Source organism: Nicotiana attenuata, unplaced genomic scaffold (genome assembly GCF_001879085.1).
Source record: "Nicotiana attenuata strain UT unplaced genomic scaffold, NIATTr2, whole genome shotgun sequence".
Taxonomy (NCBI): domain Eukaryota; kingdom Viridiplantae; phylum Streptophyta; class Magnoliopsida; order Solanales; family Solanaceae; genus Nicotiana; species Nicotiana attenuata.
Window position 1 is genome coordinate 148,734 of NW_017671707.1, and position 24,752 is coordinate 173,485.

At 37.2% G+C, this 24,752-nt stretch overlaps 4 protein-coding genes across 4 annotated transcripts; 2 read left to right on the top strand and 2 right to left on the bottom strand.

Moving 5' to 3' along the window:
• The first annotated feature begins 3,586 nt into the window (after window positions 1-3,586).
• On the top strand, window positions 3,587-4,785 carry LOC109209778 (Werner Syndrome-like exonuclease). The gene has a single exon (XM_019373114.1). The coding sequence runs from the start codon at window positions 3,950-3,952 to the stop codon at window positions 4,580-4,582; it is 633 nt and encodes a 210-aa protein (XP_019228659.1). The 5' UTR covers window positions 3,587-3,949; the 3' UTR covers window positions 4,583-4,785.
• Window positions 4,786-5,889: 1,104 nt separating this feature from the next.
• Window positions 5,890-10,211, bottom strand: LOC109209777 (peptidyl-prolyl cis-trans isomerase FKBP62-like). The gene is made up of 13 exons (XM_019373113.1): window positions 9,815-10,211; window positions 9,636-9,722; window positions 8,258-8,518; window positions 8,093-8,167; window positions 7,930-8,010; window positions 7,661-7,855; window positions 7,465-7,563; window positions 7,187-7,362; window positions 6,975-7,097; window positions 6,728-6,874; window positions 6,516-6,643; window positions 6,309-6,426; window positions 5,890-6,222 (listed from the first exon to the last, which is right to left on the bottom strand). Exons 1-13 carry the CDS (start codon window positions 9,984-9,986, stop codon window positions 6,172-6,174), a joined length of 1,713 nt encoding a protein of 570 aa, XP_019228658.1. The 5' UTR covers window positions 9,987-10,211; the 3' UTR covers window positions 5,890-6,171.
• Window positions 10,212-13,672: 3,461 nt separating this feature from the next.
• Window positions 13,673-18,727, bottom strand: LOC109209779 (peptidyl-prolyl cis-trans isomerase FKBP15-1-like). The gene is made up of 6 exons (XM_019373115.1): window positions 18,592-18,727; window positions 18,380-18,429; window positions 17,262-17,324; window positions 15,995-16,085; window positions 14,828-14,932; window positions 13,673-14,024 (listed from the first exon to the last, which is right to left on the bottom strand). Exons 1-6 carry the CDS (start codon window positions 18,653-18,655, stop codon window positions 13,948-13,950), a joined length of 450 nt encoding a protein of 149 aa, XP_019228660.1. The 5' UTR covers window positions 18,656-18,727; the 3' UTR covers window positions 13,673-13,947.
• A 490-nt stretch (window positions 18,728-19,217) lies between these two features.
• Window positions 19,218-22,647, top strand: LOC109209780 (receptor-like kinase TMK4). Its single transcript, XM_019373116.1, has 2 exons — window positions 19,218-21,661; window positions 21,904-22,647. Exons 1-2 carry the CDS (start codon window positions 19,390-19,392, stop codon window positions 22,395-22,397), a joined length of 2,766 nt encoding a protein of 921 aa, XP_019228661.1. The 5' UTR covers window positions 19,218-19,389; the 3' UTR covers window positions 22,398-22,647.
• The last annotated feature ends 2,105 nt before the right edge of the window (window positions 22,648-24,752 follow it).

Genomic DNA, 24,752 nt, shown 5'->3' on the forward strand with positions numbered 1-24,752 from the left:
GTGGGGGTTGTACTAAAATTAGGGATTTAGATATCAGTATTTTATTAGATATAAAAATAATTTTAGCGAGTGTAGAAAAATTGGGTGAAAAATAAAGAGGGAATTAATGAACGTTGCCATAGAGAATTTTTTTAATCAACCGTTACAGTAGATAGATTTATTAGCACGGTCATAGAAATTGTTGCCATATAAACATCTATTGTAACGGTTCGTAGGATATTGCAACGGTTTGGGTGCTAAAGTGTCCTAATAGTTCCAATAACCTTTGGTAACGGTTAAAACCGTTGCGATACACCCCCTATAGCAACGGTTAAAGATCCGTTGTAATAAGAAACGTTGCCATAGCCCCAATTTCTAGTAGTGGGAAGATTGAATATCCTCGTATTTCTATATAATCATATTGGGTAAATACGAAAGGTTACCCGATTTTCTTTCTATTTGTACTACACAAATATAAGCATGATGCTTGAATCATATGCCACAAGTAAACTAGAGGTTTACTAAAATAAATATTAGTTGGCATGACAAATTGACCATCCCGGTTCAATTATGATGCAAAAAATTAATTGAGAATTACATTGGCATATATTGAAGAATAGAAGATTCTTCAAGAATTTTCTTGTGCTGCTTATTCTCATGATATACCAATTAAGGTTGGGATTAGATCCCTTGATTTCTGAAACGAATAAAAGATGATAAATATATGGGCCCCGTCACCTGCCATTGGACCGTTTACTATTATATAATTTTAATAGATGCATCTATTCTATGGTCACATGTGCATTTGTTATCAACTTGCAGTTTGGCTTTTGCAAGATTACTTGCTCAAATTATTAGAGCACAGTCCCAGAATATAAATTATGATGATTTATCTTGATAATACTGGTTTAAATCCAAGTTGGTTTAACAAAAATTGTATGCCTCCAATTATAGCTAAATCATTGGTTATGAGAAAAAAACTCCCAAAAACGAAATGTGGTATGAGATGTATTATTTAATATACAACATCACTTGTACGCGTCTAGCCAAGTTATGAAAATTTCTCCATATCACAATTGGTTCAGGGTCAGGAACCAAATAATTTCTATATAGAAATATAGATGTGCTATATGATTTATTTATGCCACCACAATGCACAAAGATGGGTTCCCAAAGAAGGTTGAGAAATGTGTTGGTGATCCCAACATTAGGGGGAGAAAATGGGCATCTGAGAAAGTGATACGTGAAATAAATTATTATGAATACATATAGATCCTCGTACAAGAAAATATGAACTTGAAGTTCAAGTGATAATTCATTTACAAATTATTGCCAGACGCATTTGCTGATCCAAAACTAAATGTCATATTTCAGCTGCTAATGCTCCAAATAGAATAAAGTCCATAAGGGACAAAGTCTATGGCACGCATGAAGCGTAACACACCAATCGGTTCCAAAGATAAAACTCCTCGAAGAAGAAGAGAGGCAAATATTCAAGATGGTCATAATATGGAGGCAAGTGGTCTAGAAGAGCACCACGACATAACACCTCATGGGAGAGGCTCAGGTACCAGAAAACAATGAGATAAAGAGATCTCAATAAGTTATGTCTTTATTAGGTAATAATGGAACCGACATAAATTGATAGAACGATATTGTTAATATAATTTAGTGCACAATATTATTAATATTGACGAGGATCTTGAGCTCAAATCTGTCATGGAATGTAGACATATAAATGATTGGCCAAAATAAAAAATACGCAATCAAGATTGATTTCACCTGAAAAATGTGAAGTTAGACGGATAGTCCCAACACCTGAAAGTATAAAGCCAGTTAAGGTATAAATGTGTTCTTGTGCGAAGAAAGACAAGTCGATAAACATAAAGACGACTTGTGTCACAAGAAGATTTGTAAATATCCTGGCATTTCAGGTTTTAATCTGGCAATACATGAAAAACTTGATATGCGTATAATGAAAATCATTGAAGGATTTAATTGTTCTGAAGCATATTAAGGTTTCCAAGAAATTTATTAAATAAAGCTTCAATAATCCTTATATGGATTGAAACAATTAGGGCGCAAGTGGTATAATCGCCCGAAAGAGTACTTGTTGAAAAAAGGGTACAAGATAATTCAATTTGTCTTTGTGTCTTTATAAAAAGATATGGATTTGAATTTGTTATAATCGCCGTGTATATTGATGATTCAAATATCATTAGAACTCCCGGGCAGCTTCCTAAAGCAGTAGACTGTTTAAAGAAAGAATTTGAAATGAAAGATCTTGAAAAGATAAAATTTGTCTTGGTCTACAAATTGAGTATATGAAAGATGAAATTTTTGTCCATCAGTCAACATACACTGAAAAGATTTTAAAGCGATTCTATATGGATAAAGCACATCCATTGAGTACCCCGATGGTTGTGAGATCACTCGATATAAATAAAGATCCATTTCGAACTCATGGAAATAATGAACTTCTTGGTCATAAAGTACCATATCTTAGTGCAATTGATGCACTAATGTATCTTGCTAACACTACAAGGCGTGACATAACTTTTTCAATTAATATCTTTGCAAGATATAGCTCTGCTCCTACAAGGAGACATTGGAATGAAATCAAATACATATTGCGTTATGTAAAAGGGACTACCAATGTGGGCTTATTTTATGGCAATGATTGCAATCCCGATCTTGTTGGTTATGCCGATGCGGGGTATTTATCTGACACACACAAGGCTTGATCTCAAACATACTATGTGTTTACATGTTGAGGCACTGCCATATCTTGACAATCGACTAAGCTATCAATCGTGGCTACTTCATCTAATCATGCTGAGATAATTGCTATTCATGAAGAAAGTCGAGAATGTGTATGGTTGAGGTCTATAATACATCTTATTAGAGACAAATGTGGTTTGAAGTGTTACAAACTACCCACAATTTTGTACGAAGACAATACAACATGCATAGCCCAACTGAAGGGAGGATTCATAAAAGGAGCTAGGACAAAGCACATTTCACCAAAGTTCTTTTTCATACATGATCTTCAAAAGAATAGTGATATCAATGTGCAACAGATTCGTTCAAGTGATAATATGGCTGATTTGTTCACCAAATATCTACCGACGTCCACCTTCAAGAAACTAGTGTACTAAGATTGGGATGTGAATGATCAAGGATGTGACTTGATGCTCTCATCAGGGGGAGTTAATACGTATTGTACTCTTTTTCCCTTATAAGGTTTTGTCCCACTGGATTTTCCTTGCAAGGCAACCAAAAGGCGTATTTCTAAACACGTGTACTCTTTTTCCTCCACTAGGATTTTTTTTCCCATAGGGTTTTTTCCTAGTAAGGTTTTAACGAGGCACATTATCTATGGACATCAAAGGGGGAGTGTTATAAGAAAAATCAAATTATGGTGGATGTCTACTATTCCTCCATGATCTACTCAAATGGTTAATGACATATCGTCTCACATGGTTAATGACATATTTCTATGCTTAATGACATATTCAATGTCATATTTTTCTTCACTTTTCATGCCTATATAAAGGCCTTGTAATAGATAGAAAAATACACACAATTGAAGAAGAAAATCTCATCCTTCTCTATCTCCATTTCTTGTTTATATTTTACTAAATTACTTGTATTTCCTTGTTCCATATTGTTACTTTGAGTTATATTTCATAAGAGACGATGAGATTAGCAATAAAATTTTATCGGTGTCAAGTTTTTTTTTCCCAAAGCCAATAATGTTTTTCTTGTCATGACTCATGCGGTAGCGATACAAATTTTAGTAACCAACTAGGAATCGTTTTTGTAAAGAGAAAAAAAAGGAAAACAAGAGCAGTTCAAACTCTATCAAGCCACGCAACCCATCATTTAACAACCCTAAATTTATTTCTTACTCGGACATTAACGCCCAAATTTCACAACTGAGAGAGTCTAGGTCTTGCTTTTGAACGCCATGCGTGTGACGATCAGAGACTATGAATTGACCTTCAACAGTCACAAACTTTACGATGTCTATTTGGACGACACCGAAATCAAAACCGTCGTCACTCGTGATCCCGGTATGGTGTGCACATGGATCAACAACACCGAAGCTGCAAACGCATCCCGTCTCCACCGCTTGATTGTCGGGCTTGACATCGAGTGGGAGCCAAACTTCTACTCACAAAACCCTGTCGCCACCCTCCAACTCTGTGTCGGAAGAAGCTGTCTTATTTACCAAATTCTTCACGCCCCCAGTATCCCCCGCCTACTCCGCAACTTCCTCCAGAACGAAGCCTACATATTCGTTGGGGTTGGTATTGATAATGACGCGCAGAAGCTGTGGGACGACTATGGACTTCAAGTGTCGAACAGGGTTGATCTCCGGGGGTGGGCGGCAGAGGAGTTGGAGAATGAGAATCTTCGTAATGTTGGGCTCAAATATTTGGTGAAGGAAATCGTGGGAATAGAGATGGAAAAACCTAAGAGTGTGACTCTGAGTATCTGGAGTGAGCGTTGGCTTAGCTATGACCAGATATGCTATGCCTGCCTTGATGCTTATCTTTCTTTTGAAGTAGGGAGGTTCTTAAGTTCCTGGTATAATTAGGGGACAACAATTCAAAGTATGTCCCTTTTACTAAATTTGACTGCTTATCTTTCCTACTAGTATTTGATTCCAATTTACATTAGCTCTGTCAAAAAGTACAATTCGCTACCCCTTGCTAACTTTACTGTTTAACTGATAAGATTAATGTTGGTTTACTCAACATACATCAGGAGGATTATCAAACTATTGGTTTATGCTTAGCATTAGCATAATGTTGTTGGTATATGCTTAGAAATAGTGAGATGTAGTATTATGTCTCTGCCTCTCTGCTATGAGATTGCGCAACTGGTTTACGACAGTCTGCAGCAACCACAACTCTCACATCAAAATTCCATTCAATCTTGCACTTTCTGAAACAATTGGATCATAGCTACATTGGGTATTATGCAACTTTGAATTGCTTCAATTGAACAGATGATCCAATTTAAGCTTTGGGTTGCTGGCCTTGGCGTTTTAGTGGGTCTTCAATTCTATTCCAACCTTTTCTATTTATGTGGAGTAGTTTGATTCGAACATGAGTTTAAAAACAATTTCTTTTTTAAACTTATGGTCTTAAATATAATATAGTATTTGAATGGCTGTAAAAATATTTCAATTTCATGGGTTGGGGGTTGTCATGACCCATGGTCCCAGTCCTGAGACCAGTGGAATAGAGGAAAGATTGCAATGATACAAGTGGACGGTCAGGATTAGTGTTTCACTAATCTCAGTTAAACGAAATACCATGCTGTAGAGAAGAGAAGGCACTCAGGCAGCATTATGAACTACAATCAATTCTGGTAAAACTCCCAGTTGTCTCTGCAGTTTTCTTCCTTTTTCTGCAAATTCTCGTGAACTTCTTCAAACCTTATTCATCTTCACCTTTCTTCTTGACTCTAATCTTCTTCTCCATCTCTGATTAAGTCATCCCTTGCGCCAGTTAGCTGAATCCGTGCGTGCCAGCTGAAGTAGTAATAGTTAGTGCGTCTATTTGAAAGTTACTATTATGTTCCATTCATTCTAGTTGAAAGAGTTATGGGATTCTAGCTGAATTCTTCTAATCTGATATCATTGGTTGCATTGCTTGATCGAAATAATGTCTATATAGAGAATTGATTTGTTGGTCGCTGTTAGTTCACTCATGGAGTGTCAAGGACAAGTTTTACTTTATCCCTCAAGTTTTCAAGAAAAGTATGACTTCAATTGCGACCTCCCAATGGGTTGAATATGCAATGTGGCGTTCTGTTGGGATGCCAGGCTTTTAAATCGTTGTCTTAGTATATCACAACAGTGTTATAGGGTCCATCAAGATAGCAACACATTAAGTCTAAAAGGAAGATGTAGATCAGTTAGCTTTGACACTATCATCAAACTTGAAAACCCATGCAAGTAGAAGAATTGCCATGATTTCGACAATATTAGGCGAGCTCAGCAATTCCGAATTCCTAGTTTTTAGCGAATAAAATCTGCTAAATTCCATACAAGAGATTAAATTTTTTTCATAGCTAAAAACTAATTCCATAAACCCAGTGTAATTCTCCCGCATCAGAGATCCAGCACTACACAACCGACAAGATGCCATAAAAATAATACTGATCTGCTTATAACAGTCATGCCTTGCTATCTATGCTCATCGGCTGTGGTTCCTTGGAAGCAGAATTCTGCAAAAAGACAAGTGCTTCATGAACTGGTCACCAAACATGATGGAGCTCCATAGACTCTAAAGATCACAAAGCTTGAAACTTACATTTGAGTTGACATCCAACTTATTTAACTTGGAAAACATGTTCCCATAGAATTTCGCATCCTTCTTATTGTATTCCTTAACTTTCTCCTTCAGAGCTTTGTATTCAAGTTTCACGTCCCTTGTCATCATAAAAAAGGTACAACCTTCAACACCATGAAAGAAATGCAATAGATTTGGACACCAAGTACAGCAGAAACAATACTATACCTGTTTGCAGGATCAATCTCAAGAGCTTTTTTAATGTCAAATTCAGCCAGATCAAAATCCACCATGTTAATATATGCTTGAGCTCTCCGGTAAAGAGCTTTAACATTTGTACTCTCGGTCTCCAACACCTAAAGACACAGAATCATTAAAATGGTAAAGCGGGGTCAACGAAAATGAAAAAGCCAGAAGGGGTATTCTGAATCTATTGGAACCTTGGTACACAGCTTCTCCGCCTGCTTGTAATCTTTCAGTTTCAACTTGCAAGCTGCATTATTTAAGTTACAAGTGATCTTCAAAGCTTTTGACTGTTTCTTTTCCTCCTCGCTAAAGTTAGTATCATATTCAATAAATTTAGCAGCCTGCACATTTTATTTAAAATTTTGCTGTTAGGCAAAACTGGATCAGAACCCAGCAATTAATTAGTACTTACTAAGTAGGAGCACCGTATGACTTACATACCTTTTCGTATCTCTTTGATGCTCTTGCATATTTACCAGCCTTAAACAGCGCATTTCCTTCCTCTTTCTTTTTGCCAGCAGCCTCAATTTTCTCCGGGGTATTCATATCCCATGATTCCTTTTCCTACAGGCCACATTAAAGATATGAAAATACAATCGGTGGCTGGCAGAAAAGAGTTAGAATTATATGAAAAATTATGTCATATAACATACCTTCACAAACGAAATAAGCTCAACCTCATAATACACAGTTGAATTGGGAGGAACAACACCCAATTCTTGCTTTGATTCAGATGAACCGAAGGCATACTCGGGCGCAATTATGAGAAGTGCCACTTCACCCTTCTTCATTGACATGACAGCTCTATCTAGCCCATCAATAACTTGTTCTGTTCATGGCAGATCAGCAGTGAGTGCAATCAAATAAGGAATAACAGACAACCAAGAAAAACACCAAATTATAATGACAATGAAGTAGTCAGAATGCATACCTTCATCTGTCTTAAACTCGAAAAGGTCATCTTCATTTTCTCCATCGTGGCCCTTCTTTAAAAAGACTGTGCCATCTTGCAGCTTGCCGATCAATTTCACTACAGGATGCCAATTCAAAGGAATAGTCACATTATTGTGTATTTAAATTAAAAATTCAGATGTCTGAAACACAATAGTTAGTTCTGAGTAACGAACATTTAACCACAGCTCCTTCATTGGGTTTTTCATATCCTTCCCCTTCTTTCAAGATCTTCTTTATAACTTTCTTATCATCAGTGACACTTGAGACAGTCTTCCATGAGACTAACTCCAAGTTAATTTGCAGAGTAGCATTAGGTGGGACAGCTCCTCCATCAGTAGAGGCAGTTTTACCTTTCTCCCCAAAGCCATCTGCAGAAAACAAATTAGACATGTTATTGACATAGCTTTAACTACATACAAGAATGTTTCTTAGAACCACTTACATTGTGGCTTCACAGTTAACTGGACTTTTTCTCCTTTCTTCATAGTTTTCACAGCCTTTGCAATAGCCGGGCAGAAGTGTCCTGTCCCAATAAGAGTGTTAGTGCACGATAGTGCATCTATAAACCTAGCAAACAAGGTGCTACTATGAAATCAAGGGGTTACCTTCCTGAACAGCAAACTCCACTCCATCTGATTTTCCAATCAATGAGCCATCTTCAAGCCGAGCTTCATACTTGACTGAATAAAAAGATCAAAGGAAATGCTCACTCAATGCTCCAGTACATAAATACACTCAGACCTCTGATGAAACTAAAAAACAATAGATACCTAGAACTTCGTCAAGATCCTTGGGGTTTTCCCATTTCTCTCCCTCGGTAAGGATCTTCTTGAAGATACCACCATCCTTGCAGATGTCCTTTACACTCACCCATGATAGCAGTTCAACATCAAATTGGAGAGTGGCATTTGGAGGGATAGTCGGAGGAGAACCAGACTCTCCATAAGCCAGCTCTGGAGGAATGGTGAAAATGGCATTTTCACCCTTTTTCATTGTCTTAATACCTTGATCCCATCCCTTAATTACTTGTCCTATGAGGAAAGGATAGCAGCATCAGCAAAACATGCAACAATATATCACTTATCTTAATTTACAAGACAGAGATATGTCCTTACATGACAGTTCCTCATAAAGAAAAAGTCTTCACTTCTTGGTTTTAGTAAGGCTTTTATTAATCGATAATCTCCAATAACTAGTAAACTTATGAAGGAAACTAGATTCAACATCACGAATAGCTTACTCACAAATCCAACTGCACATATTCTTTTCCGAATACACACATGCATGGAAACACATATACATGCATGCACATGTGAGTGTGTATCAGCTCTCAATCTCTCACAGATATATTGTATATGCGTGAACATCAAAATACATGCTGCTGTATAACTATTTCAGATTCTCATTAACAACTTCCGAATCATAAAGTTTAAACCTTCTCATAAGACTCCGCAATTATACACGTCTCAGTGCAAGCTCCTTGCACATCAATGAGAAAGAAAAAAAAAAACTGACAGTATTCAGTATTTTTAAAAGTGAAAAGCACAAAAAGGTCACAAGGTCCATTGGTCGCAAATCAAAGAACAATTCTTTGAAGTGAAGCGCACAATCACAACATTAGGAAAAATACTAAACATATGTGAACTTGGTACTATAATGATTAACTTGCAATTAAGATAATTAATTTGTATATCCAATATGCAATAATGATATTAGTCCACATACTCAAAGTTATAGTGATAGCATTCGCATCATTGTTTGAAGCAAACATTTAGACCAAGCGCATGGGATATCCCCTCACATTGAGGGGACAACAGGATGGCTTTTAATAACACTGGACGGAATATAAAGAACATTTAGTCAGACTAGACAAATCAGGCCCTCTTGATGGCTTGACACAAGGTTACCTCGCATGAAAGTCCAGCACTAACACGAAGTCATATTTCTTAATACTGGAGGACTTTTATTTAATATTCAATACAATAAATGCTTTAACTCATTGATTTTCATTCAAGCAGAAGCAAACATAATAACACGGCAAATAAATTTCACTAACAATGTCGATTTACTACAAATATTCTATCAAAGACCTTCGTCTACGAGAAAGAAAGCAATGAATGTTAAAAAGGTAGAGGAAGTTTTTCTAACCTTGTCCGAGAGTAAACTTGAAAGGAGTCCCCCTATCGCGACTGGAATCGAACTTGGTCCCATCAAGCAGAGTCCCAGTATAATGAACTGAGAATTAATTGAAATCACAGATATGAGCACAAATGAGATTATTCAGCATCGAAAACAATTTGTTTTTGTTAAGACTAAGATCAATTCACCTTCGACTTCATCTCCAGGTTCAGGAGTGTCCCATTTTTCACCTTCCTTAACAAGCTTCTTCTTCAAACCTTCTTTACCGATCTCCTTCTCTTCGCCGACTTTCATTATCGGACTTTCATCCGGCAGATCCATGTCCTCATCCATCGCCGGAATATCAAAATCCTCATCCATTCGAAACAAATGCTTCAGTCACACAGAAAGAGAAGTTATGGAACTCAATAAAGCAGTGAATCTCGAATGATTGACGTTGCTCAGTGAAGGCGTGGAGGAATGGGTCTTAAATTAATGGTGTAATGGAGAGAGTGTGCAATAGGCTTTAGGTTCTAGAGACTTCCAATAAGGTTTTTTAGTAGATTGAGTTTGAGTCACCAATCGTAAATGACGCTTCTAGAGAATCTCGAATTTTGACGAAAAATAAGGGGTTAGCTTTGATCTAAATCTAACGGCAGTTCTTTGAAGTAGGGCCCACAGTGTTGACTACTACCATAAATGGAGTTGATTTGTGAAATAGGACATGTCAGTGAACTAGTTACTGGGTTAACCGAAAGATGAAAATTTTAGGTTACTGACCACAATGTAAGTTTCATTTCGAGTCCGAAACCAAAAGTGTGGCTTTTTTGGATTTATAGTATAAAAATAGGTGAAAAAAATAACCTGCGAATCATTTTATGTATTGTGCATGAATGGCATGGGCTATGCCTTAACGGAAACGGAAGTCCGTTAAGGCATAACCCATGCCATTCATGCAGTACTTCTTAATTGGCTGACCCACTATAATTGGTGGGTATAGTGCATAACTTGACTACTCTATATATATATATATATATATATATATATATATATATATATATATAGCGTTTAATTAATGCGTTATACCCTCCAATTATTGTACTCCCGCACAACTTTTTTGCTTATTTAAGGAGTTTCATTCTTTTTTTAAAAATTCAGTCTTCTGCATTCTTTTTATTTTCCTTTACTCATTCCGAAATATTTGTTTACTTAACTTTTTCTACATTTTGCCATAATGTCTGAAGAGCGAAAAATAAGGTTGCATAATATTGGGAGGGGGAGGTGGGGAGGTTGTCGTGGAGAATAACTCAGTACAATATAGTTGTTCTCCACAGTATATTGTTAAGTTACCACTTACATTGGAATACGATAGATTGGTATCGTTGTTATGTAAAAATATGAGTGTGAGGAAACATTCGGTTAATATTAAAGTAACCGGAAGATACATATATTCTCTTACTCCAAAAGGAGTTGTTTGCTATGCTGAGTTTAACATCGAAGACGATGAAACTCTGAAAGAATTTTTGAGGACTCTGGATGAACACCGGGAACTTCTTGTGATAAAAACGATAAAAATGTACGTCAAGTCTGAAGACGTTTGCAATATTAAGGTTCCGCAAAATAGGGATAATCCTCAATCATCGGGTGGTATTTTTGGAGCAGTTTTATCCGAACAAATTCCGTTTGAAAGGCTTTGGCCAGATCTAAACTTATCTCCACGGGCGAATGAGGAGCGAGGACATAATTTCTCTTAAGTTTACATAATTCACACGCCGAGTGGTAAATTTCGATTTTCCTTTATCTTATTATGTTTTTTTAATGTATCATATTCGTAGTAATACTCATATATTCCAAAAGGGTTACCGGTTAGATATGAATTTTACAAGTTATGAACCAACAAACAGTTGGAATATGCCCATATTTGTTGTTTTGGATCATAGTGGTCCATCGGGGAGTCATCAGCAACTCGATAATGTGCATCACGGGATATCAACAGATTATGAATTGTAAGTTAAGAGATAAAGTTAATATATAATGTTTGTTGAATTTGAGAAACTCATTATTTCATTGGTTGTGTAGTGAAAACGAGCAACTTGAAGGTCCTGTCCTTACTCAATTGCCCGAAGACGATATATTTAATCGGGATCTGGCATATTCACAGAGTTAGGAAGATGATAGTGATTATGACAACAATACTGATGAGTCTGGAGATGATACACCCTTCCTTGATGAGGGCGACGATGATGAGGAAACACGCTTTGCTGATGAGAATGAGAATGAGCAACCTGATTTTGCCGAGGGAGCATGATGCCACCAATGAGCATGCTCCATATATGCAGACTCCACCTCCTGTTAGACATAGAGTCTACGAGTCCCATGTGCCCTTTCATTTAAGTGTGATTCCCTACCTTGATGAGTTGCCCAGTATGCCAAATGTGGATGCCCTCATAAAGGATCTTGATGACATTCGAACAGCAATGTGGGATGAATCTAGACCAATGGTGTTGTCAAAGAATATGCTTTTTGCTGATAAAGCGCGCCTTAGCAGGGTCGTGTGAATATACAGCATAAAAGAGTGTCGTGAGATCGAGGTTCATAAGTCATCTCCGGAAGTATATAAGGTTATTTATCGTAGATGGTTTCAACGTTGTGGATGGATACTGCGTGCGAGAAAGTTGAAAATAATTATGTGGATTGTGGGGAAATACATTGGCACCCACACTTGTGATATGGATACATTCAGTGGAAATCCTTTTAACTTGATTTCTATTGTCTTGATTCCACACATTGAATCGTCCATAAGGTACAAGATTAAAGAGTGTATAACATCTGTACACTAGGTATATGGCTGTACCATTACTAAAAGAAAGGCATTTCTCGGGTGTAAACGTGCGTTTGAGATTGTTTATGGTAACTGGGATAAGTCATTTGCCGTTATACCCAGGTACATGGCTGCTTTGCAACACTTTAACCCCGGGACTGTTGTTGAATTGAAGCTTAAGCGGAGTTCGGGAATACCAGAATTCATATTCGGATATGTGTTCTGGTCATTTAAACCAGCCATTGATGGTTTTGTGCATTGTCGGCCGGTAATATCCATAGACATGAGTGTCGTCTATGAAAAGTATGATGTTAAGTTGTTAATCACCATTGCAGTAGATGCTAATGGAAGCATATTTCCCCTCGCATTTGCTATTTGTGCCATGAAAGTCAAGAAACTTGGACATTATTTTTGAACCACTTGAAGAAGCACGTTGTCAGACAACATTCAGGTATTTGTCTAGTTGATATCCTCTCAAGAAGAAAATATGTGCCCCAAATTCGAATTGGGATGACCTTATATTCATGGTTGGTCATTTTGAGGGTGTTGCCGCGTGGGATTGGAAATGTGGTGAAGGCAGTACTACACATAGGAAGTCATTGACATGCTCGTGGAATTTGACAAGAATTTTAGGACGCGTTTGGCCATAGATTTTGTCAAAATATATTTGGGATTTTTTTGTCAAATACATATTTGGTCATAAATTTTATCTACATTTTGGCAAATTCCCAAAACCCGAAACTCAACCAAAACCAACTCAAGAGCTGATTTTGGCCCAAAATATCACTATTACTTTTATTCTTAAATTGCCCCAAACTTTGTATTTTATAAAAGAGACCACCATTTATTATTTTATAACAATGCTGTTTCGTCTTCTCGGTAATCTGATTGTGTATTATGTAGTTCATTATAAAAATGATAATTTTGTACCAAATTTATTTATGTTCAGGACTATGGTTTGCGATAATATTATGAATGTTATTGATAAAGGTTCTGTTGGATATTTGTGATAGTTTTTAGAACTTGTGGGCATAAGTCATGTTTCATGTTTTTTCAAAAAAAAAAGTAAAATATGTTTTGAAAACTTATGTCCAAACACATTTTCATCATCAAACCAAACTTCAACCAAATCAGTTCTTTCAAAAGAAATTTGAAAATCTATGCCCAACCGCTAGCTTAGTTAAATACTTTAAAGCTCCGCGACTGTTCTTGGTATCCACTATCATATACTTTTGAGGTAGAAAAGTAAAAGAAAAAAACTATCAATGGTACCAGAATTTAAAAGTAATGATGATGGCAAAACCATCTTGGGAGTTCATCGTCCATCCACTTAACTTTAACAGAGGAAAAAACTAGTGACAAAAGGAAACACACTTGAGGTGTCATTTTGCCAGCAGCCAATACTTTAGTATCTAAATTATCAAAAAGAAGCAAATATAACTATTAGATAACCTAAAAATAAATTCTTAGAAGTCGCCTCCAAACTTAAGCTAATGGAGAATGTGTAGAGACATCGTGAAATCACAGTTCACTATCAGCTGCTGATTTCTTTCCATTTACAGCAACCAGCTCAGTGTCGAAGACAAGTGTAGCACCACCTATAAGTTTGAACAGATAAGAAAATATTGAGATACGACTCTAGCCTAACTAAAGGAAAAATATACATAAAAAGGGAGAAAGTAAAATAAAGCTATATTCTCGATAAAGGATAGATGTTGCGTCATATGAACTTAAGCAGCATTAAACCCGCATGACGAATACAGCCTACTGCCCCTCCCCCAACCCCCACTGTCTCTCTATATATAGAGGGATCATGGAGATGGATTCAGTTATTAATCCAGACAGCGGACCCAAAATTACTTTGAAGAAAAACCTTTACGATGTTTGCTACTGTGGCGAATCACATATAAATCAAAAGCAACGCCGGCAAAGACCGTTCATTCTGGGCAAAGAAAGACCTTTACAATATTTGGCAAAACTCTAGAACACTTTTTCGAATTTTTGTTTATTTCCAAGTTTTTGAAGTAGAAAAAAAGAGATCTCCAAGCTGGAAAATTGCCCATTTCTCCAGAATTTGCAAATTCCGAGAAGAAAATGTCACCAAACAAACACTTTTTGAAAACCTAAAAACAATTGCAAGAAATGTTTGCAAAATCCTATTGCAAGTTCTCCAAAAACTCAAAAACAAATGCAACCTTATTAGATGGAACAAATGCCACTTAGGACAGTACATTTACGGCTACTGAACCGCAGTCTATTAAAACCATTTGTTCAGAATTAGAAATAAACACCGGAAAATAGTTGACCAGTGTACCAAAGGATAATGCTTAAAGCTTGTGGTCTGTAGGTTTAGCTAATGCATTAAGCAAAATTTAAGTTACTAAAGAAGAACTGAAGTTACCTGGGATCTTTGGTGGAGATCCACTCTCACCATAACCAAGTTTAGCGGGGATCTTCAACTTTCGCTTCTCTCCCACACACATTCCAAGAAGTCCTTGATCCCAACCTGCATGGCGACATTCATTATCAAATGGCTTGTTCTGTTCTTTTGTTAACTAACCCTTTGAGGACAGCTTACCGTCATTCACATAATGTGATTTTCATAAAAAGTAGTAATATTCTATATACCTACAGTACAAATCTATATTTGTCTATGTCCTTAAAAGGGACACTGTGGACATCATATTTAATGATTACATAGAAGGAAATTCAGAATAGGGAAACATAATTCTAGCTTATAGGAATTCGTACTATAGACTGCTTTACTTCATGAGGATTAGATGTGTTACCATGAAGAAAAGGACATAAAAAAAGGTTCTCATACTCCATGTGGAGTCAAAGGCCTAAAAGGGCTCATATCTTTGAAGAGACGCACAACAACAACCCAGTAAAATCCCATAAGTAGGTCTGGGGAGGGGAGTGTATACGCAGACCTTACCCCTACCCGGGGGGTAGAGAGGCTGTTTCCGATAGACATTTGAAGAGACGCACACTTTTTACAATTTTATGATTTCAGTTTGTCAGATTTTATTTACATCTCAAGCTGTTTTTTCTTTTTCTTTTCTCTAGCTAAATAACAACCAGGCTATTCTTTTTTTCAACTTTCACTTTGGTGTAAGAGAGAATTCTTTTGTTAAGACACCCCCCTATATGTCAATATTTGGAACGAGTTTGGTGTATTGTAACTGAAAGATTTTTTGGCATATCAAAGGAAAAAGTTTTACAGTCCAAGGTATATTCATAAGCTCCCACAAAGTAAAAAAGAACTAGATCTTGAAAAGCAAGAGACAAAAACAATAAGCCATCTTTTGTTTTGTCACCACTACACACCCATTTACCGCGTGCGAATATTAGCGCTTATCATTGTCAAGAACTCATTGACTTTTCGCTGAGATTCTAGTCCCTAATATGCCTCTCACAACTGCTGCCAGTTATCATTGAGGGAAACCAACAAAGAAGAAAAATAAAAGCAGAAAATGCACCAATGTAATTATTTCACACGGGCCATAGTTCCAAAGGATTAGAAATGATGTACAGTGGGTATTGATTAGAAGAACGCAACACAAACCTTTAATCACTTGACCACTTCCAAGCTCAAACTCAATGGGGTCATTCCTCTCATAGCTGGAATCAAATACAGTTCCATCTGTAAGTTTTCCCTGCAGGCACATTAAGATATAGGGTAAATCACTTGGACATTACCTCTAGTTCAACAAACCTAAATCAACCCCCCCTCTTACTTAGAAAATACAAGAAACTGCTCTGCAGTTTAAAGTGTTGGCGCATACCCGTTAAATATAAATATGCCCGTTAAATATGGATGAAGTCAGCAAAATATTGTCATTAATAACCTTACTGGATTGCCTAATTTCAACCACTGACCCTCCCTCCCCAATCCTTTCCCGTATGTTTATCACATATGTCAATGCTAATGCTGCCGTCGTTCCTTTGTCACATGACATTTCCTTCATACTTCCTGATTGGCATGTATTCGTTACTCCAAGTTCCTTGTGAGTTTTGTAAGACATGGAATGCCTTTCCCATATGCATACAGTTAATTTGAGATGAACTAAGCTATCAAAGCCATAAGTTGAAACAGAACGAAACAAGCAGGAACAAGATGAAGACAAGTGAGAGAGGATGGTTCAATCAAGAGAAAAGTTTTAACTTTCTTTTGATCATTCAAGTGCCCCTAAGTTGGTTCGCTATTCAAACTAAAAGGAATCTGAAAGAGAAATGCACAGGACCTGGCTTGCCCTTTTCCCCTTCAATCATTATGTTTCTGATCCACGCATTTATAGGCTTTCATTTTTTATAAAAGAAATTGTGTTTTTAATCCAATGCTGAAATGTGCATGTTATCAAATAAATGTATTGTGTAAATGATTGACCTGCCTCCAAAGCTTTCTTTAGAGAAAAAAAAGAAGAAGAAAGCTACTTTAGAAACAAGGAAAGGAAAATGAAGCTTAATAACTGAGGAAAGAGATAGAACTTCTCGTAGAGATTGAGTTTGTCTTAAGGAAAGAAAAGGACTATGTAAAAAAATCTGAATAATCAAATGAAATCTTTCACCTCAAGACCCCATTCCAATTTTCTACCCATACGCATGAATATAATCCAACATAATTGACAAAAACCCAGTAATCAATGTAAGGATTGCCCTTTTTTTGGGATAAAGCTAAGTAAGGATTGCCTTAAAGGAGTAAACACAATAATTTACTATCTACCATTAGGGATTGCAATAAATTAGAAACACTTCATTCTTAGTGGCCAACTTTCCCTTCATCCACAATTAGGAACTTTTAAATAGTTAAGTAGAGCAGCACTTCTACTCACACTGTAGTGTACTGAGACTCTATCACCCTTGTGAGCCTTAAGTTCGCAAGATTTTGGCTTGAACTGCAACATACCAAGAAACAATAGGTTAGAGTTTAGAATATGGAATCACCAAATGAAGGAACTTGTGCACAATTTACAAGCACTACAATCAACATTGAGAAACATAAAAGAGTGATGACTCTACAAATGCAGAGTGAATTTATTAATAACATCATATAGTGAAACAATTGAGAACAAATAGTTAGTGAGATCCTATGAGAGTAACAATAATCAATGTTTTTCTCCAGGTAGCTGTGGCACTGGGTTTGATTAATTTATGCATACTTCATTCAAGGAGAAGTAGGTCACAATTTCATGGACACAGCAACACTGTTACTTAACTGCAAGCTGGATCACTAATACATGCAATGCTCCGCGAGGGACAAAAACATAGATATAAATCCCATAGCATGACAAAATATATTTAAATGACGGATGAGTATGAAATGTAAGAGACGTGTAACAGAACGAAAGAATGCTTATCTATTTTTCTCCTGTTCACCAATTGTTCTCTGCCAAATACACTATTTGTCATAGCTATGAACCACCAAAAGATACTAGCTTTTCATGCTCTCTATCCACTCAGCTGTGTGAGTATACAGTTAATGTATATTCAAACTTGGTGAGGGGATTCAGTCGAAGCAATTAAAGAAACAGACCCCCTCCCCCCCCCCCCTCCCCCTCTCTGTGTGCAGAATCGCTCTATACAATTCCGCTAAAGCTAACAGTATAGATCAAATATGACTCAATTCTCAAATCATTAGTCTAAAGCAGAATGTTGTACGAAATGACATGTGCAACCTAAGACTATGCTCCTTTTAAATTTTTAATTAAATACCTGCAACCTATAACTATGCCTGAAGCAAGAGCTTCTAGTATCCTCCAACGCGAGCTTCTCTCTTCAGAAATTGAAAATATAAGAAACTTGAAATACAATAGTCCAATTATCATCGAGAGTTCTTTAATTGAAGAAGTTCAAACAAACGAAACTTAATACTATATAAACAAAACGCAGTCCATTCTTTAATCAGTTATAAGTAGCACGAATCGAAGAATAGAAATGCCAAAAGTTTTACCTTCACACCGATCTGCAATTCCGTAACATCACCGGACTTCTTAGCCGTAACTGGAAAATACAAATCGGAACTTAGACCGTATTTGACAGTATTCCTATTGACTTAATATTTGATTTTTAGCTCAAAAGAAAAGAAAAGAATTTTAGCACGTTGAATATCGCATTAACAGATCTGATACAAAAATCAATAGCGTGTCGTATCAAAGAGATTACCTATGGTAATAAGAAGAAGAACAAAGAGAACTGAAGCGGCATTGAATGCGGGGCTGAATTTCATTGTCGATTCTGTTTCTTCACACTGCGAATCTCCTCTTGTTCTTTCTTTCCTTCCGCTAAATATAAAGCAGATCCAAAATAGCCACCGCGGATCTCCAACGTAATAAAGGTACCACGGAACCAATCATTATTTTCCACGTCATCAATCGTGAAATCCACGCGGACGAGCTGTACAATGTCGTCCTTGTCATCAATAAAGGGCCCAATTAATTAGGGAAAATGACATCAAATAAACTTCACCCAATGTCCCTTCATGTCCTATATTTAACTTTGATCCCCATTAGAGGAAATGAGCTTTTTCATGGTCATTTATAAAATCTTTAGATTTTTTTATGTGTAAAATTAAATTTTTTATGTGTAGTAAAATAGATAAAATCGAAAAATTAAAAATAAGTTTACAAAACCCCACAAAACTGGGATCACATGATACTCCATCAATTTCATCTTGTAAAATTTAATTAAATAGAACAAAAGTTAAATAAAGGCGAGAAAATCCCAAAAAGATCGAATAAGGGATATTCAAAAATATTTATTTGGCCTTCCTTTTACCAAAAGCAATTATGGAAGTTTTGGAGACTTGCCATAAACGAGGTCTCTCGCCATGCCATACGTTCTCTGCTTTCCTTCCTTAATTCAAGCATTCAACACAAAGCCAAACCCTTCTCTCCTCTTTCTCCTCCTCTCTCACAAACCCTAATCATCGGAACAATGAGGTGACAGAGAAAGGTAGCCACCATGGGCAAAAAAAAGTACAAATTTTTCGAACTAATCCTCCTCTGCTACCTCCTCTTCTTCCTCCTCATAGCCACCACTGCCTCCGCCGATGATGGCTCCGCCGGTGATTCTGCCGTCATGGCTAAATTGGCTAAATCTCTTACGCCAACTCCCGCCGGCTGGTCAGGTCCCAACGTATGTAAATGGCCTGGCGTTTCATGTGACTCTTCAGGCAGAGTTTCTTCAATTAGCCTCATATCAAAATCTGTTGCCGGTGAATTACCACCAGATCTTAACCAACTTTCTAATCTTCAATCCCTTAATCTCCAAAGGAATCGTCTTTATGGTTCGTTGCCTCCTTTATCAGACCTTTCTTCTCTTCAAGAAGTTCATCTTGATAACAATAATTTTACGTCCGTTCCTTCTAATTTCCTTAAAGGGTTAACGAGTTTAGAACATTTTAGCATTGATGAAAATCCCAGTCTTCCTCCGTGGACGATACCTAATAGTTTAACAGACTCATCATCGTTGGCTGATTTTTCAGCGTCTAATGCTAATATCATGGGTCAAATTCCAGATATTTTTGGGTCGTTCCCTAGTTTGGAGAATGTGAGGCTTTCGTATAATAACATAACAGGGTTTTTGCCGGCGTCTTTTGCTAAATCTGGGATTAAAAACTTGGTGCTTAATAATCAAAAGAATGGGCTTTCAGGTAGGATTGATGTTCTTGGTTCAATGGAACAGTTGACTCAGGTTTGGATCCATGTTAATAAGTTTTCGGGCCCAATTCCTGATCTTTCTCTTTGTACTAATTTGGTCGATCTTCAACTACGCGATAATACCTTGACCGGGGTGATTCCTGCTTCTTTAACTTCCCTTCCTAAGTTGGCTAATGTGTCTTTGCAAAATAACATATTTATGGGCCCAATGCCGTTGTTTAAAACAGGTGTTCAGGTGAGTCTTGGGAATATGAACCATTTTTGTAATCCTAGTCCAGGACCATGTGATCCACAGGTAACTGTGTTGCTTGAGGTTGCTGGAGCTGTGGGTTATCCAATGAGAGTGGCTGAGTCTTGGGCAGGTAATAATCCTTGTAAAGGTTGGGACTTTGTTACATGTGATCCTAAGGGTAGTGTGATTGTAATCAATTTTGCTAAACAGAATTGGGTTGGTACAATATCTCCTGCTGCTGCTAATCTCACTGCTTTGAAACAATTGGTCATGAGTGATAATAACCTCACTGGTCCTATTCCAGCTAGCCTCACCAGTTTACCAGAGCTGCAGCTTGTGGATGTTTCCAACAACAATATTTCTGGGAAGATACCAAAATTTCGTCCCGATGTCATAGTGAAAACATCTGGTAATCCATTTACGGGGAAAGATTTGCCACCATTTTCTCCACCCGGAAGTCCTAGTTCGTCTGGTCGGACAGATAATCCGTCTTCTCCAACAATAGGTGCACATAAAGCTTCTGTCCCTACGTGGGTGATTGTTGCTATTGTTATTGCTGCTATCATCTTAATCCTAGTTTTGTGCTTGGTGATATATAAATACAAGCGGAATGGGAAATCAAAATTGAGTAAAGTTAAGACAGGCAAGGAGCAAAAACTGAAGAACAATTCCCCTAAAAATGTGAATGGGTATGGTGCTATTCCAAGCACGGCCAGTCAAAGTAGTGCTGCAAATAGTGAAATCTATATATATGATGGTGGGAATGTAACCATCCCAGTGGAACTTCTGCGAGAGGCAACAGACAATTTCAACGAAGAAAATATATTGGGACGTGGCGGTTTTGGGATTGTTTACAAAGGTAAACTCCATGATGGGACAGAGATTGCTGTGAAGAGGATGGAAGCATCTATAGCTAGTAACAAGGGGCTGAACGAATTCAAAGCTGAAATTGAAGTACTCACAAAGGTTAGGCACAGACACTTAGTTGCACTTCATGGGTTCTGCGTCAATGGATATGAGAGGCTTTTAGTTTATGAGTACATGCCACAAGGGACATTAGGCCAGCACTTGTTTGATCACGAACATTTGAGATTTCCACCTCTCACTTGGAAGCAAAGATTAATAATAGCACTAGATGTGGCCAGAGGGGTCGAGTATCTGCATGGTTTGGCACAACAGAGTTTCATACATAGAGATCTAAAGCCTTCTAACGTACTTCTTGGGGATGACATGAGGGCTAAGGTTGCCGATTTTGGATTGGTTAAAAATGCACCTGATGGGAAGTACTCCGTTGAGACGAAGCTAGCAGGAACTTTTGGGTACCTTGCACCAGAGTATGCTTGTATGTACAACACTCCTTTACTATTGCATGAACTAGTTCAATTTAAACCACTAACACACACAGAACAAACAAAGGAACTAAGCAACGACTAGCTTAACTATCCCTAATAAAACAAGCTAAGTATTTTGGATATTCATGTTTGATTAGGAATATGATTATTTATGTTCTTGATACATGTTGAGTTTACACGTGCTAAGTATCCACAATTAATTTCTGATATTATCTTTTTCTGTTGAAACTAGCCACTGGAAGAGTGACTACAAAAATTGATGTCTTTGCATTTGGAGTGATGTTGATGGAGATGGTCACTGGCAGAAAAGCACTAGATGAGAACCTGCCCGAAGACAGAAGTCATTTAGTCCCTTGGTTTAGAAGGATGGTAATGAACAAAGAGAACATTCGATACATTCTAGACCCATCCGTGGATCCAGACGAGGAAACTTACCAAAGCATCTGCAAAGTAGTAGAGCTAGCAGGACATTGTGCTGCTAGGGAACCATCTCAGAGACCAGATATGGGCCATGCAGTAAACGTCTTAGCTCCTCTGGTAGAGCAATGGACTCCAACTGCATCTAATGGAGATGATAGTTTCAATATTGACTTCAATATGAGCCTTCCTCAAGCCCTGCAAAGATGGAGAGCTAATGAAGATTCAATGCTCTCTGAAGACACGTATGGTGACTATACCACATCCTCAAGGACTTCAAAGTCCATTACAGCACTTACGAAGGTGTAGGAGTGAGAACAGCACGTTTAGTTATACGAAGGAACACCAGTGGATTAAAGCGAGCAATGTAAAGATACTTAAATGTGAGGAAGGGACATGTATATTAATGCCAAGGAACCCAATGACATAGAGAGACACACTTTTCTGTCTCAGGTTTTCATTTTTTCTCTATCTGATTATTCTTACTGTTCATAACATCTAGTTTCTGCTTTTGTAACATAAAATCTCGGATCAGGTAGACATTTGGGTTTATAGATTTTGATTTTCTGACAAGAATTAACAATGATGCTGGAGAGGAGGAAGTTCCATTTTATCATTGACTGACTCTGAATATCATTACACATACTCCATTCACGAGCGGTCTAAATGAAATACAGATTGTCCACATATATCATTTGGGCTTCTTCTAAGTGAAACAAGGTTACCACTAGGCAACTAATATTCCTTAAAATCTCCTTCACAGCAGCTGTATAAGTGTTCAAAGGTGATGTTTTTTTACAAGAGAAAAATAAAAGAATCTGTACTACATCCTTTATACTATGTTTATCCAACAAAACTATATTTGCTTCCACAAAATCTAGATGTAAGTGCCCGTGCGCAACCTTAGATAAGTGCATTTACTAGAAAGATTAGTACTGGGAGTTACTCCTATCAAGCACTGCAGGTTTCTCTTTTGCATTCCATAAACGTGAGACAGCGCCAAATTGTTTGACCAAAAAGCATAAACTTCCGTTAAACTATTAGATCTTCTGTAATAAAGGGTTAAACCTAGTTAATAATAATATCTCTAGATTTAGAACTAGCTAATATGAAAAACGTGGGATAATGCTGGTGGAGAATTAATTACAATGCGCATTTAATATTCCGAAGGATTTGAGCAATAATAGAGGAACATCAAGCAATAAATAACAATAAATGGCATTTATCTAAATAAGGAGAATATTTCACCCAATATTGAATGAGGTGGATGATTTTTCTTTCTGACAGTGATGAGTGATAGACAAATCCTAGAATATTGGAACTATTCTTTGATCTGACGGAAAAAATGATGTTCTAAACGTCAATACCACACGGGGGGGGGGGGGGGTGGTGATTTGTGTGGTACCTAATTTTCGCACTAGAAGAACCTGGTTCTTCCAGATGTGCTTACTAAGACTGTTTGCGGAATTAAGAGTGCATAAAATAAAGAACACAAAGATTTTTACGTGGAAAACACCTGGCTCAAAAGGTGAAAAAACCACGACCTACTACTCAGTAGGATTTTCCCAAACTTTCACTAAAATCACTGAGCCAAAACAGCATTTACAAAACTCTTTGTAAACCTAAGGATTAACCTCTAATCCCAGTGTGGCACACAGCCTCAACTGCTGCGACACTTTCAAGTTAACTCTAACTTGAATACTCAAAGTACCTAATACAATTGCTTCTATGAAAGCTGAAATGTACAATATTAAAACACCTACTACAATTGAACTAGATTAAAAGAAAGACACAATGGAATTGGTTCTTCTATCTTGTCCAAGTAGCTTTAGGAATGCACACTTGAATCTCACGTAAATTGCTTGCAAAACGCCTTGCTGTTTTGCTCTTCAATTTAGTTTCACTTCTACGCTTGTGCAATACCTATAAAAGAGAACAATCATTATTATTCATAGAGTTAGTAATCAGAGTTTGATTAAAACTCGACTTGCTGATCCTTTATCAAATTCGAGTCCTAGAACAATTCAAACTCCAATCCTTATTCTTGATCCGGATGTAGTTCTCTTCACATAAGGAGACTTCAACTCCTTATCCTGTGCAACCTTTTCGATCAACTCAGAAGATATTATTGCTGACCCTTGAGACTTATCTTCACACGTACGTCACATGTATAAGTATATCAACACTGTGTCTATCTCACATGATAGACCTGGTTCATGACGGAGTTCATTTTGTCAATCTTCAAAACTTCATCTGAACTTGGACCAACAAATTTCCCCTTTTTGATGATGACAAACTCTGTGCTTTTATCGATCAGAGACCTTGTGGAACTCAGCTTAATTATCACACTTTAATTTAACTTATCATTAAGAACCAGGTTTAATCAGGTTATAAATATCACTTTATTTCCAGAATACAAAGTAAAGCACAATATCTCTTTTGTTTCACACTCTAGAACCAATGCCCTAACTTTGCTGTTCACAGGAGTCTTCAAGGATGAACCAGGTTCAACTGGGGCTACACTTAGCAGATAGTCACAAGCCTGCATAGTTTTAATTCCAAAATGGTCTTTGCTGGAGGCCATCTCCCACCTTTTCAATGCCACATCTAACTTGGCCAAGACAGTTGTCAGTATAAACCCATAAGGTGTGGCATGAGCCTTGG